Raw genomic sequence first — 15,504 nt, 5'->3', positions numbered from 1 at the left:
TGACATAAATTTGATATATTATTTCTTAGGATTATATATAAATGATAATATAATTCATAACAATTATTCTTTTCCGTGATTCTGTTCTGTTAGTCCAGGCAATGAATGCTTAAAAGAGTGTATAGAGGGAAAAGTTTTGAAGACAATTTTTGACCCGGCAGTTCTGTTTAGGGTAGTAAGGAGGTAAACATATCAAAAGTCCCCACCCCTACCCCTTGTGCTAAGGGTGGGGGTGGTTCAAAGGTACCATATTTCGGTTTCTCGCATATAACACGAAAACTATGTATCTTATGGACATAACAAATGTCATATACAAAATTAAAGCTTACATAATTTCCTACAATATTCATTTCTAAACATTTTCTATATCTTCTCTTGTTTTCGAGATATCCGCTCTTAAAGGTGTGACATTTTCGAAAAAAACACGTTTGCCTCTATTTTTTTCTTTTTTGCTCTTATAACTTTTTAAAACCGATGGAAAAAATCCATGCTGTTTATGAGCTTATAGAGCATTAAATTCTCTTCAATTTTATGTATAATTTCACACTTTTACGCATTTCCCTGTTGCAGCAACAAAAAGTGTTGACTGTGAAAACTCCAGTTTGCCAACAATAGACCAATTGACAAAGGAATTTGGAGGGAATGTTTTGAACACAATTTTTGACTTTGCAGCTTTGTTGAGACTAGTTGGGAGGAGAACATATCAAAAATCCCCATTCGTAACTCATGTGCTAAGGGGATGAGGGTGGTTTAAAAGTTGCATTTTTCAGCTTTTTGCTTCCATGCTCATATCTTGAGAACAATGCGTTGAACCGACATAACTAACTATTCCAAAATTAAGCTTGATAAATTCTCTACACTTTTTGTTCAGTGGAATTTTGTGATATTCTCATTTTACTCTCAACAGTTTTCGAGATATTCGCTCTTAAAGGTGTGTAATTGTTGAAATAACAGGTTTTTATCAATTTTTTTGCTCTTTCAGGGCTTATAACTCTCCAACAATGCATCATATGAATTATTGCTTATCGTAGGTTTGTAGAGCATTAAATTCTCTTTGAAATGATGTATTAATTCACTATTCCAAGTTTTCGTTTCATTGTCATAGCAACTTTAATGTAGTGGGTGAAATTTTCAATGCTGCAACAATATTGATCATTTGACAATGCAATTTGAAGGGGGTGTCTGTGACACAATCTTTGAGTTTAAAGCTTAATTCGGACCAGTTAGTAGGTAGATATAGCAAAAGTGCGTATCTTTATCCGCTATGTTGAAGGTGTAGAACTGCTGAGTTGACACTTGTTGCAATATTGAAAATTTCACCCACTACATTAAGTTGCTATAACAATGAAGCGAAAACTTGGAATAATGAAATAGTACATCATTTCAAAGAGAATTTAATGCGTTTTGCAAAGGGCTAGGGGTGGGGACTTTTGATATGTTTACCTCCTTACTACCCTAAACAGAACTGCGGAGTTAAAAATTGTCTTCCAAACGTTTTCCTCTATAACACCTTCTTGACTGGACTATGTATAATATAGATTGAATTATGAATTAACTTTCCAAGTTCAATTTCAAGTTGAAACTAATTTACTTTTATATTTCTTCGAAGTTTTCTGTGAAAAGTTTCTACAATTTTTCAATATTAACAAGCTCATGAACTTGAATGAATCAAAGAGACTGTAATAATAAGATGCAAATGATTTCAGCTATACGCTCTGGAGACTACTACATGTTTGAGGACATGGACGAAGAGCTTGACCTGATTGAAGAGCAAAAAAGTGAATCTTCGGAAGAGGCTATCACAGATCTTCCTTCGGTGTCAAAGGTATAAAAATTGAATGGACTTATCTGCAGTTATCACATCAACTACATTATCGTTCCAATCTTATATGTCATATAATTCCTGAGTTATATTTCATTACTTAGCACCTGAGAAGATATAATCATGTAGCTTCTTTGCGAATTCCGAATGCAAGTATATTATGGATTCACTGTGAACCCAGCACATTATACACTCCTCATGAGTTTTCATTGCATTATGTAGATTGAGCTGCTACCGGAAAGTAAAAGAAAAATTATGCTTTTGATAGTGGGATTCACTCTATACTGTCATTATTGGTTAAAAGGGAAGCATCGATGCTATTTATTAGAAATGCTGATATTTTCAACCAAGTGAATCTCATTATGTTTAAATCAAAAAGAGATGAAACGCTTATTTGTCAACCACAAGATGTGTCAATGGCCAAAAATATTGTGTTTGTTTTGAGGGCAGAGTGAGTTGAAGATATTTTGTGCTTGAGCAACTAGCAACGTTGCTAGTCAAAATCTATTTCGGTCATTTGCCTGCATGTTTCTGTTTTTATCTAGAATTCTTCAATTCCTGCTCCAGTAAATTATTTGTCTTATTTATTTTTTGAAAACAAGAATTATATGTCTTGAAGTAGTTTCTCTTCCCAATGTCATAGATTTTTGTTTATTCTTCTGAAGAATATTTTTATGTACCTTTTGTCATATTAGAAAAAATTGGAATGTTTTTAATTCCACAGCTCATTCCAGTGGGATTCAGTAAGAAATATCGTAGATTTTATTATATATTTGTATTTTGAAAGATTTGTAGTTACTTAATGCATTCAAGTATAGTACACAGAAGTATAGGTGAGCATTTTTTTCATTTCAATATAAGAAAGGTAAGATTCATATTATCTAGTTTTAAGAACCTTGATACTATTCAGTTGAGGTTACAAACCACACCTTTTCATGTTCAAACTTAAACTTCTTTATTCAATAGTCCATATTCATTTGTAGTAACTAGATTAATGTATCAATTAAGCTAGATTTAAACTCATTCATTTGATTTCTAATTGAGGTAGGGCTATTCTGAAATATTTTGTTTCTTCAGACCATCCGCTCCATACTCTGAGATTCTACCACTCATTTTCCCTCAACACATCAAATTCCATATTATTCTCAATCCATCATACCTTCCTTTCAATTTCCGTAAATATTCATGTACTAGATATCTAATAATGATCTATCATAAGTTGTTTTCCAAAATTGCTCTGTTCATTTTCCCATATTTTGCAGAGAGATATGAGGTTATTGGTTTGACATTTTCATCACAGTAGCCATTTTATTGTATAATTCGGTCCCTATGCATGTGCAAATACTGCGCTTGTAATTTCATGTCCTCTCAAAGCCCGTTTCTATTCCAAATTAATCTGAAACTTATCTGTATCACTTTATCTGGAAAAATAACTTCACGGTATGCTGTGATTGTTTTCCTTAATTATCAGTCGTTGATAATCAGTCGATGATGATAATCATCAGTCGATGTTTTAAATTTCATCTCTGCAAATAAACGATTTTAAGTTTTAAATGAGATGTAACAATCTCTATCCCACTCTGCTAAATTTGTCAAGTTATATTATTATTTATGAATGGCTCTTCAAAAATGAAAAATTTATAATTCATTCCTGTAACCTTACATACTCTTATTATTGTATTAATTTTCTTTCTTTTCAATTCTTATAGTTGAGATTACCAAAATTAATAATTATGAACATATAATTCAATTAAAAATTCATGAATATAACTAATTTTGATTTATATCAATTCAGATTCATTGCAATTACTTAAATAATTATGCGAAAAGAATAGGCCCATAGAGCAATGGATCACAATCAAGCTAAGATATATTTGGGCCGTATTCATGCTAACTAATCCTCACGACCTGCTTCCATAAAGACTACTTCATGGTTCCTCGGCGAATAATGCTCATAAAAATGCTCCTTTCTTGAAAAACTTGTCTCTTCAACATGCTATTATTAAATTATACCAATAAAAACCACTACAGAATAATAGGAATCATGAAACAGGCCTAGTCCAAAACGTATTCCCTTCTTTATGTTGATAAATTTTATTTTAATTAGAATAATTATAATAGATTAAAAAACAGATTCGATTATTTTTTCCCACTCAAGTGTTAATTCAAAGCAATGAATTAAACCTTCATATTTAGTTGTGTATAATTTTATTTAAAGAATAAATATTATAAGATACTTTTTAATTGGCCATTCTCATAATAATAGATAATAGAATGAAGTAGACATAGAGTAGAAGAAGTTTGTGGATGTGTTCAGCTATGTATGAATGAGTTTGTTCAGTTCCTCAGCGACGCCATGAAGACAGGTATATTCTCAGCAACAGAAAAGGCTTACAAGCCGAAGGCGTTGCTGGTGGCGTCAAGAAAGAGACGGTCGTTTGACACGTTCTCGCGGCGACCCAGTGTCGTGCCCGAGGTGGCCAAGTTCTCCTCTCTCCCCGACATTCACTCGTCCACCTATGACCAAGAGCGCCAGCAGTGGCAAAGTGCCACCGATCTGCCAGCCAGTGACGTGAGTCCTCCTCCTCGCCTCGCCTCGCCTCCTCACTCGCTTCCTCGCTCGCTTCATCTCATCTATCTCTTACATTCACTCTTTCCATCTGTCTCTATCATTCACATCTATCTATCATTGCCAATCACTCATCTCCATAACAAAAGTCTAGCTTACCTCTTGTCTGAAACATCTGTCATTGTGCAAATCACAATCTTCATAACAGAAATCAATCACCTCATGTAAATCTATATTCTCCGGCAAGTTTAAAACTATTAATTCACAATGCGATAAACAAAATTTTAGATTATCTCCAGATCTCATCATCTCAATTTGTAATTAATTTTCAATGAAAAACTCAATCATCAACCAAAAGTCTAGTAGCTTACATCACAGTTGTATTGTCATCTACATCGAGTGGTCATTTTATTCGCAATGTCATTCATAAAAATAATTTCAGAAATCTAACTTATCTCTTGTACCTATATTCCCCGGCAAGTACGTAATCAGTTTGCATCGCTATCAAATACAAAAGTGTGGCTTATCTCTCGTATCTATCATTTCGGATAATTTGTAATCTATTCATAATACCATTCATAAAACAAAATCATTAATAAATATATGTAGCTTATGCCTTGCATCTTTCATCTATCCTTTACTAGAAGTTTCAAATTTATCCACTCTGCTGTCAACTATAAAATTATTAAAAGTCCATCTTACCTATCATATTAATCATTTCCAGAACATTACCTCAATTCATGCCCTATCTCAAACAAATCATAATTAGGCCTACAGCAGTAGCTCATCTCCTGAATTCATCATCTCCGGCAATTGTATAATTTATTTGTAATGTGATTTGCCAATCAAAATCTTCATTAAAAATCTAGTTCATTTCTTGTATCTATTCTATCTTCTCTGGCAACTTTGTAATTAATTCACATTGCTATCAATTAATAATTAGTGTATAAAATTGTCGTCTCTCTCGACATGAGACAGCTTCTATCTGTTGTATTAACTCAGTAACAACCCGCTATAACATTTATAAATTGTAAAAAATGTAGTCAATCGTTTGACCTGTAAAAATGTAAATGACCTTAGTGTTGTATAGAATCATTCCAATTTTATCGACCATTCTATAATATCGACCAATAATTTCATAAAATTTTGTTTATAGGATCAGTGTTGCTCAAATTAATTATATTATGAATACATTGGAATTCTTGTTCAATGGTACCAAAATTGTAAACATTAGAAAGTTCATTCCTAGACTCAATTTTTCCTCTTGAATTAGTGACATAATATCAATAAATCAAGTCACTACATACTCTCATTAATTCATTTCTATATGATTATATAATTTCAAATATTATCATTGATTCCAAGCTTTCTTACAAAATCTATTGGTAAAAAATAGTGATAACTAAGATAGCATCTAGCATCTGGGGGTAGCTAGTTCATGGGTGAACTAGCATCAGCTGGCTCTATACTATTCCGCGACTCAAGTTGATTTGGTAAAATGTTCCTTTATCGTCATGAAATTTGGTGATTACACGTGAATCTATTTTGAAAATTTGATGCGTTTCGATATGTAATCACTGATCAGATCATTAGGTAAGTGATCTACCCAGCTGCAAGTCACAATTGGAAATCTGCTGCATCCTGGCTTTCAAGAAGTTTCTAAGCTCTCTGATTGCTTAATAGTAATCTATAGGATGCAATCTATAGCATCTCTATAGAAAGCTTAATAGGTACTATGTGTCAACCAGGATTTATCTGGAATAATATCCAGAAAAATACCAACACCACACCAACTATAACTTTTTCAAACTTTATAATTTAAACAAAATAATGATTTTTCTGAATTCTCACAATCAATATGAGATTGATAATCCAATAGGGCTAATATATAGCCTACAGTATTTTTCAAATTTCACTTCGAATTGGCTATTACTATTATAATATCATAGATCATGCAATTTGCAAATTTTGAAGAATTCTCATTGAATTTATTTGAGTTACAGTATAGTTATTCTTACGATTGTGTGATATCACACTTGTTACTTTCTTTAGAATATCGTGAAATTGGTTACATCAAGCGTTAATTAATAAAATTGCGAAATTAATATTACATGTGTAATATATTCTGAACTAAGATTTCAGTCAAATTTTATTTTCTACGACTATTTGTACCTACTTTTCGACGGAAGTAGATCTAGTTATACATCTAGTGTACTAACTTTCCAGCTATTTCCAATGCTACATAGATATGAGGTATTCAATTCTCAGTATAGTTCTAGTTATTTATAGTAAGTATGTAAGTCACTGTAACACAAACTATGCTCTTGCTTGAAAGTAGTGGTAGAGGTAGAGCTCGCTTTGTAATTAGTGGAAACTAATAATTTAGAAATGACAAGCATGAAGAGTTGAATATACAAACAAAAGATTATTAGCTGGAATAATATTATTGTATAGTTGTGTGACAAATTTATAGCTATCAGTTGTAGATCTTGGGCCAGTAGTCAATTAGGCTTTTAAAATGTTAATTTTTTGTTTTCTTCTATCGTATTTATTCGAAACACTTTGTGTTTACTTTTCGTAAACTAACACTCTGAGAAAAGGGCACTGTTTGATTACCTTGTATCAATATAGGTTGATTTCCTCAATTATAAGTTTTTGTAATGAACGTTCAATTTTCCTCAATTTTAAGTTTATCTGTAATGAAAGTATAATTTTTCTGTTATGTTTGATGAAAACTATGAAATCTCCATTTCATTTTCAAAAACAGGTTCTTGGAAATGTAATTGTACTATAAGAACTCTGTGAATCTGTTCTCAAAAATCACATTTCTATTATATTATTACTAGATCCTATTTAAAATTATATTCAACAAGTTTAGAGTGTAAATTATAACTACTCACTTTAGCTCGACCATGATCAATCTTTTGAGCATGAAGTTTGAAAGTTTGAAAGCTCCATTTCTAGAAATAAATAACATTGAACTTCAAATTGTCGATTATCATAATATGATAATATATTATATTTGAATATATCTTCACGGTACCCTCTTGAACTGTGAACTTCAAAGAAATTTATTGAACATTCACGCCTTGTATTTGTGTTCTGTATTATCTGTATAATAAAGAAACATTACCTTTACGACACCGAAGAACGTATTTGCCTTTCTTTGGCGTAGTGTGGATACAAAGTTTGCTTGTGACGTGTTTCATTCAAGCTTTATTAACATTTATAAAAGACGTTCTAGAGAAATACAAATACTTGTCATCAGCGTGAAAAATATAGCAGTGCTTTACACAGTAGCACCTGATAAATGTACAGCACATTGAAGTTCTGTAGTTTTATTTTACTGTTCAATGAAGTCTCCAATTCTCATTATTTTGTTATCGCTCTTTCTATCATTACAGGTCCTTCATATGTGTTTCTTATGACTTTCATATGATAATCAAACTGTTTAACGAAATTTTCAATCCTGCCTAGCATGGAATAACTTACTGTCAATAATGTACTGTCGCCTTGTAAATCTGGTACTGGTAATAACCGGGATCACTTTACAGTAACATTGTGGTAATGGTAGTAATGATTCAAAATGCATGTTTATTATTATCAAGCTATATTTATTGTTGATCTAACTCAATTTCAATTCTTGAACATAGAGAAAAATGAGATTTGTTTAAAAATGAAAATTCTTGATTATGTTTTGGAAAATATGTGTAAAAAAGATTAAATCTTTTTTGTTTATAATAAAGCATGGGCAAAAACCAATTTCAACTCGATACTTGACAAAAATCAAAGCTCAACAAACGAGTCATTCACCTTCCTAAATCATCAATTATTTGTAATAGCAGAGAGATGTCAATATCTCTTTGCAGTAACTGTATGTGATCCTTATTAGTCTTGCTACCCAAGATTCTCTTGTCAGACCCGCATTCATATAGTAGGGTGAATTTTGTAATATCGAATTTTCGACAGTCTTTTACAATGCATTTCATGAGTATGAGTCGCCAACTGCAATCTTGTTTTGGTTGGGTGTACATATCACCAACTTTTATGGATTAATTTTATCTTTGAAATTTTATCAATCTCATTATCTATGATTGAAACTGATTCCCCTGTGAATGTTCCAGGAGACAGACAGTAGTGACGAGCCCAAGCCAGGACCTAGCACTGAAGGAGTAGATTATATTGAAAGAGATGATAGGTGAGTGGTAACTACTTTTGCATTTCTATGAAATTTGAAAATTTTGTATAAAATAAAAAATCTCAAATTCTGCCATAAGTACAGGATAACCAATGTAATTTAAAACATAATTTACGTAAATTGTGAACGTAATGTAAATTTTTCCTTTTTGTGTAGTTGAGAAGTTGATATTGTGGTAATTATTCATATTGAATGAAAAAGACTAAGAGATTGTCAAAAACCACAGATTTATTGATACTTAGAAAGACCGGTTTCGGTTATTACACCATTGTCAATCTCTGATAAACTGAAACCGGTCTTTCTAAGTATCAATAAATCTGTGGTTTTTGACAATTTCTTAGTCTTTTTCATTCAATATGTAAATTTTTCTTTACAATAACTTCTTGATCAGCTTTGCAGCTATTCTTTTATCCATTTTTAAAGTTGTGAAGATTTAAAAATTATATTCCATGTGATATAAATCATAATTCATCCAGTTCCGTCATAATAAGTGAGAATTTGTGTGTATTTATGGCTTCAAAATTTTATAAAATAACATAATCAATTCAATGTGCAGTGATAATTAAGTATAATATTTTACTTTCGTTTGGTGTTTTAATTCTTCTAAATTTAAAATCTGCATCTCATATTTATTTTTATTGACATGTAACATTATCAAAATTTGGGAATGGAATAGTTTTGGGCCAAGCCTGTTGTTCCAACCCAATCATACTATTTTATATGATTTGTAATATTGTATCCACGAATAAATAAATAAATATACTGGATTCAATGTTTGCATCCTTCTCTGACCAACTTAACAATTAGATAAAAGCCTATTGAGAAGCTATCCTTCTCAGATAATATCTTTTATTTTTTTTCTATTATTTTCATTATTATCCCTCATTTGAATTGATTTTTAAATTCAAGGATACCATGTTTAATTTGTGAGATCCGAATACTGTCTTCCTTAATACTGCCTTTCTTAGTGTCTTTCATTTTTTATAAAAATAAAAATGTTCTAATTCTAAGCATTTTTTATTTCCAGGAAACGTGATGGTGAGAAGAGTAAGGATGGAAAATCTGACAGTGATTCAGGTATAACAAATCATTGAATTGAATTTGGTCACGTCCATGTGTTTATTTCAATAACTATCAGGTAACCCGTGCTTCGCAAGGGTCTTTCTTAAAACTTGACGTAATGAAATCTAGAAGAATTCAAAATAGGCCTATAAGAAACCTCGGTTGACTAAAAATTTTTATGCTGCATTTCAAGTAAATCAGTATGACCACCTTTCAATTAAAAAAAGAAGTTGGATTCAAAATGGCGGAAAAAATTTGGGTGTGACGGAAAACCTGTTTTTATCATTCGAAAAGGATCCCCAATCATACCTATCTTCTAATTTCCCTTTTAAGAGAAATCTTCTGCTGCTTCCATACAAACTGGAAGCATGACAAATAATATAAAACTTGACAAACTGAAAACATGATGTAATCAAATCTTGAAGAATTTAAAATTGGTCTATAATCACCCTCGGTTAAGCAAGAATCTATATGCAAAATTTCAAGTTAATCAGTCCAGTAGTTCTGACGTGATAATGCGTCAAACATAATTTTCCTATACTTTACACCTGTAATAGGCTACGTTTATAATCCAGTTCTTTCCTTTATTATAGTATAGAAGATGATACATGGATGGATGATCATCGTTATTTTACTAAAAGATATAGAATAAGTTGAATAGTTTCCCTTTCAGAGGGAGTTTTGACAACCCACAAAACTCATTTTTCATTTGAAGATATAACAAAAAGGTGCATATGACCTTATTTTTTTGCTCAGCTTGCCAAAATACCCCTCATTCCAATATTAAAATTTTCGACTGACTGTACAGTGAGTCAGTCATTCTATCAGGGCTCGAATAATTTTGAAATTTTAATTAAATAAAAATGGAAGAATATATTTTCTTTATGTAAATAACAACACCTTCATTCAAAGACAGACATATTAACTGCATGCGTTTTCATATTGCCGATACAGCACTGATGAAACTGTAGACGTTTATTTAGCACTTTGTCTCAAAAATTGTTCTAGCTGAAAAATTAATAATCCATGCCACGTGTAGGCCTAAACATTGCATCAGGAAAACGAAGTTTCAAAACTATGTTTTCAGGTAGAAAGCAATATAGAAACAGATGTTCCTTTTTTAATTTCGACCATATGATTTGGTGATTTTTTAATGAAATCGAATGTACCATTAATAAAATTTAAACATTAATTCTGAAAAATCTAGAAGAAAAATTAAAATTTGGGCTTCCAGGTGCACGAGATTGATATTTTTAGAATCTATGTGAAAAATTTGGAGATTTAAATCATTCCCGTTTTTCCGGTATGCAATCCACAAGTTGACATGTTTTGATGCGAACAAACGAACACACAAACAAACACAACCCTACTCTCTCTTTTATATAAATGAGATTTCATAATAATATTTTTTTTATTCAACGATAGATTGCTATCTAGTCTAGGGACGACTAATGAGCAACTTTTTTTCTGTCCTATAATACTAATAGATACTTTTCATACAAGAGAATCCTCCATAGGGTCTCCTCTTCAAATTCTAATATTATTAGTACACTGCTTATGACTGTACTACACATGTGGGTTTCACTCATTTCCACTGCTCTGCTTTTCACTGGACACTAGACACTTGAATCAGCACTAGACCAGTTCAAATGGCTTCTTCCTTTTCAGCCTCCTCACCAATCTCATGCTCTGTTTGATATAACAAAAGAGATCACGCAGAGGGTGGAAGATCGGAAACATGTTTTAATCACGTTTCTAGATCTTGCAAAAGCATTTGACTCTGTGGATAGACTGAAGCTTTTGAGAAAAATGGAGCTCTATGGAATCAGAGATGGTTCATTGAGGTGGTTTGAGAGTTACTTCCAGAGCAGGAAACAGTCAGTTTATATAAATGGAATTGGTAGTGACTCTATGCCCGTTGATTATGGAGTTATACAAGGAAGCACACTAGGTCCTATACTATTCCTAATTTATATAAATAATATAAGTAAATTGCAGTTGAATGGCAAACTGTTCCTGTTTGCCGATGATACTGCATTGGTTTCCTGTGGACGTACTTGGCGGGACGCCTTCAGTGAGGCCTCAAAAGACCTTTTACATGTGAAGAAGTGGCTCGATCAAAATAAACTCACACTCAATGTTGTTAAAACCAAATATTTGCCAATATATTTTATGAAAAATAGTATGCCAGTTCAAGAATGTCTCAAGCTTCACTCATGTAATGACCACCTGTCACTTACCTGTAATTGTGAGACGCTTGAACAGGTGGAAAAATACAAATATCTTGGAGTCTTCATAGATTGCAGGCTTTGTTGGACTCCTCATATGGAATACCTCAAATGTCGCATTCGTAGACTAATATATGCCTTTCGACAGTTGAGGGAGGTTCTTTCAGTCAATCAATTGAGAAGGACATACTTCGCCTATGTTCAATCAATTATAAATTATGGAATCCTGGCCTGGGGTGGAGCATCCTCGTTCACTTTGAGAGCTGTCGGAATTGCACAGCGAGCAATCATAAAGACTTGCTTGAACCAGGATAGTCGCTATCCGACTAAACTGGCCTATCAAGAATTTCAGGTCCTTGATGTGCGACAGCTATACATAAAATCACTTTTAATTTTCATCCGAAGTAATAAAAATGCAATATTTAATCCTCTTATCCATCCCTATCAAACACGAAATATGAATATATTTGGAATTCTACAACCCAGATTAGTTAGCAATTGCAATAGATTTAATAGTCATTACATATGCCACATTCTTTATAGAAATATACCCGCCTACATAAAGCAAATAGAACCCCTTAGCCTTAACATATACAAACGATTTTTAAATATGTGGTTATTTGAAGCCGGCAGGGATGTCGCTGATCAGCTCATCTACTCCTCTTACCGGTTTTGATACTATGTATATATTTTTCTTGTATTCATCATCATATATGTGAATTAGATAAAAATCTTATCTATCATCATCATATATATGAAGTATATATATCATCAATATATTGCTCATAATTTATCATTGTTCAAGTTCTAAATTTTATTTTGTGTGCCATGTTCAAGCTATATACCATAATATATATATTGTACTACTTCAATTCAAAACATATACTTTCTCCACTACATTTAACAAACTTTTATTTTTCAAATTGTACTGTATTGTAAATATTTATAATTTTTCTTTTTAGTATCAATTTTTTTTTCATTAGAACTCTTTCCCCACACACAGACTTGTCTATGTGGGGAAAATTCACAAGTATTTATATTATTTATACATGTGTACTGTATTTGTAATGATTTCTGTGAATAAACTCAATTTGAATTTGAATTTGAATTTGAATTTGAATCCTTCATTTTCGAGCAGCTGGATTGCTTCGATGTTGTCGTGTTGGTGGAGTCGAGCCTCGTGTTTCTCTGCATGCGTCAGGATTTCGCTGCATACCAGGTCGACTTGCAGGTCTCTGTGAAGGTCGTTTTTTCTGACGTACCAAGGAGCTTCAGCGATGTTTCTCAGCACCTTGTTTTGGAAGCGTTGTATGACTTTGATGTTACTGTCTTTGGTACACCCCCAAAGTTGTATACCATACGTTCATACTGGCTTTAGAATCTGCTTATACAGGAGTACTTTGTTTGGAATTGACAGGATGGAGTTCCTTCGAATCAGCCACTAGAGTCTCTTGTATTTTATTCCCAGCTCTTCTCTCGTCTTCTTAACATGGACCTTCCAGCGAAGCTTTGCATCTAAAGTCATACCGAGGTACCTGGCATCATTGGAAAATGGTACTATTTGATTGTTAATGGTTATTGGTATGGGTTGAGTCATCTTGTTGGTGAAATTGATATGAACTGATTTTGCTTCATTGAGTTTAATCTTCCATTTTGTTGTCCAGTCTTCAATTTTTCCGAGAGATCTTTGAAGTTTTGCTGTGGCACTTTCAATCTTGTCATCTATAGCTAATATTGCTGTGTCGTCGGCAAATGTTGCTATTGTATTATTCTCGAGACATGGTAGATCACTTGTAAACAGAATATAGAGAATCGGCCCCAAAACACTCCCTTGTGGCACTCCTGCTTTTATTTCTCCTAGTCCAGAATAAGCATCTTCATGGTTCACTCTGAAGTATCGTCCAGTTAAATATGAATGTAAGATGTCTGTGAATTGCTTTGGAAGTAACTTTTCAACTTATTGATTAGTCCTTCATGCCAGACTCTATCAAAAGCTTGACTCACATCCAGAAATGCTGCAGACCAAACTTTTTTCTCTTCCAACGACATTTCTATTATATTTACAATCCTGTGTACCTGATCAATAATTGTTGAATGTTTTTTCCTGAAGCCAAATTGATGATCTGGTATCAATTTTTTCCTTTCAATAATCGGACTCAGCCTTTTCAACAATATTCTTTCAAAAAGTTTTGACATTACTGGAAGCAAAGATATTGGCCGGTATGATGAGATGTTGTAAGGCTCTTTTCCAGGTTTTGGGATCATTACCACCTCAGCTACCTTCCACATGCAAGAAACATATTTGAGTCTAAAAACGGCATTTATAATATTAGTTAATTTCACTATAGCTTTCCTTGGTAAATTCTTCAATACTACTCCTGTTATTAAATCAAATCCTGGTGCTTTTTTTGTATTCAATTTTTTTATTTCTTTCTCTACTTCATCCAGTGTAACATGTCTAAACTCTTCGCTCTCCTGAATAAAGTCCTCTCCAATTTCTAGCTCATCATGATTGTGTGGTTGAAATGTGTTTACCAGATGATCAGCAAATGCTTGAACTTTTTCTGTATTGCTTCTAGCCCATGAGCCATCCTGTTTCCTAATTGGTGGTGCATGCTGAATGGGTCTTTTCAATTTCCTGGCTGCCTTCCAGAGAGAGTAGTCGGTGCTTTCATCTCCTGTTAGATTTCTCAGATAATTCATTGATTCATTCTTAATTAATTTGTTGGATTTCTCTTCTGAGCTGTTGAGTTAAATGATTGAGTTGTCTTTTATCTTGTGAAGTTCTTGTTTGTTGTCATTTTTTCCTAGCTCTCCTTTTTTCAGCTATCATTTCCTTCACTTCTGTTGGGTAACTATTTCCTACAGTTCTTCTTCTTAGTTGTGGGGTGTTCCACCAGGCTGCCTGTTGCACGTCAATGACAAATTTTTCCAGTTCTCCATGAAGCTGTTCCATGCTTCTCAATGGTACATCAAGGATTATTTTTTCTTCCAGCATCTGTTGAAACCCTTCCCAGTCTGTACGGGTATTAACAAGCCCTGGCCGTTCATTTTGTTTTTGTATTAGAGTTTCACTCAGCTGTAGAAGAATTGGAGAATGGTCAGAATCAAGGTCGAAACTTTCCTCAATACTCAAGTAGTTGGAACTCACATTTTCAAGAAATCTATTAGGTCTGGAATTTTTTGCATATCTGAGGGCCAGTAGGTTGGTTTTCCGGTAGAAATGGCCTCACAACTGTTCTCCATAATAGCCTTATAGAGCTCTGCCTTTCGTGGTTGTTAAACGTGACCCCCAAAAAACGTGTTTTGCATTAAAATCACCTCCAAAAATGAATTTTGTACCCAACATCTCAAATAAAGCTATGTATTCTCCTTTTCGTATTAAATGTCTTGGTGGGCAGTAGATAGCAGCCACAACTAACTTATAAGTTCTTGTTTGAACAGCTACACTAGTTAATTGCACTCTTTCTGACTCATATTTAATTTCTTCATAAGTTTTTCAGGTAGAAAGCAATATAGAAACAGATGTTACTCTTTTAATTTCGACCATATGATTTGGTGATTTTTTAATGAAATCGAATGTACCATTAATAAAATTTAAAAATTTATTCTGAAAAATCTAGAT

The 15,504-nt window shown here is 32.8% G+C and overlaps 1 protein-coding gene across 1 annotated transcript in view; it reads left to right on the top strand.

Moving 5' to 3' along the window:
• LOC111050150 (piezo-type mechanosensitive ion channel component) overlaps nt 1-15,504 on the top strand; it is a 153,067-nt gene that overhangs the window by 97,793 nt on the left and 39,770 nt on the right. Inside the window, exons 30-33 of the mRNA XM_039422810.1 lie at nt 1,707-1,825; nt 4,164-4,394; nt 8,516-8,589; nt 9,617-9,666. Coding sequence (XP_039278744.1) covers nt 1,707-1,825; nt 4,164-4,394; nt 8,516-8,589; nt 9,617-9,666 — 474 coding nt within the window. The remainder of the gene's footprint in view (nt 1-1,706; nt 1,826-4,163; nt 4,395-8,515; nt 8,590-9,616; nt 9,667-15,504) is intronic.

Source organism: Nilaparvata lugens, chromosome 3 (assembly GCF_014356525.2).
Source record: "Nilaparvata lugens isolate BPH chromosome 3, ASM1435652v1, whole genome shotgun sequence".
Taxonomy (NCBI): Eukaryota; Metazoa; Arthropoda; class Insecta; order Hemiptera; family Delphacidae; genus Nilaparvata; species Nilaparvata lugens.
Note: the sequence above shows the minus strand (reverse complement) of the source record. Positions and strands in the feature narration are given on the sequence as shown.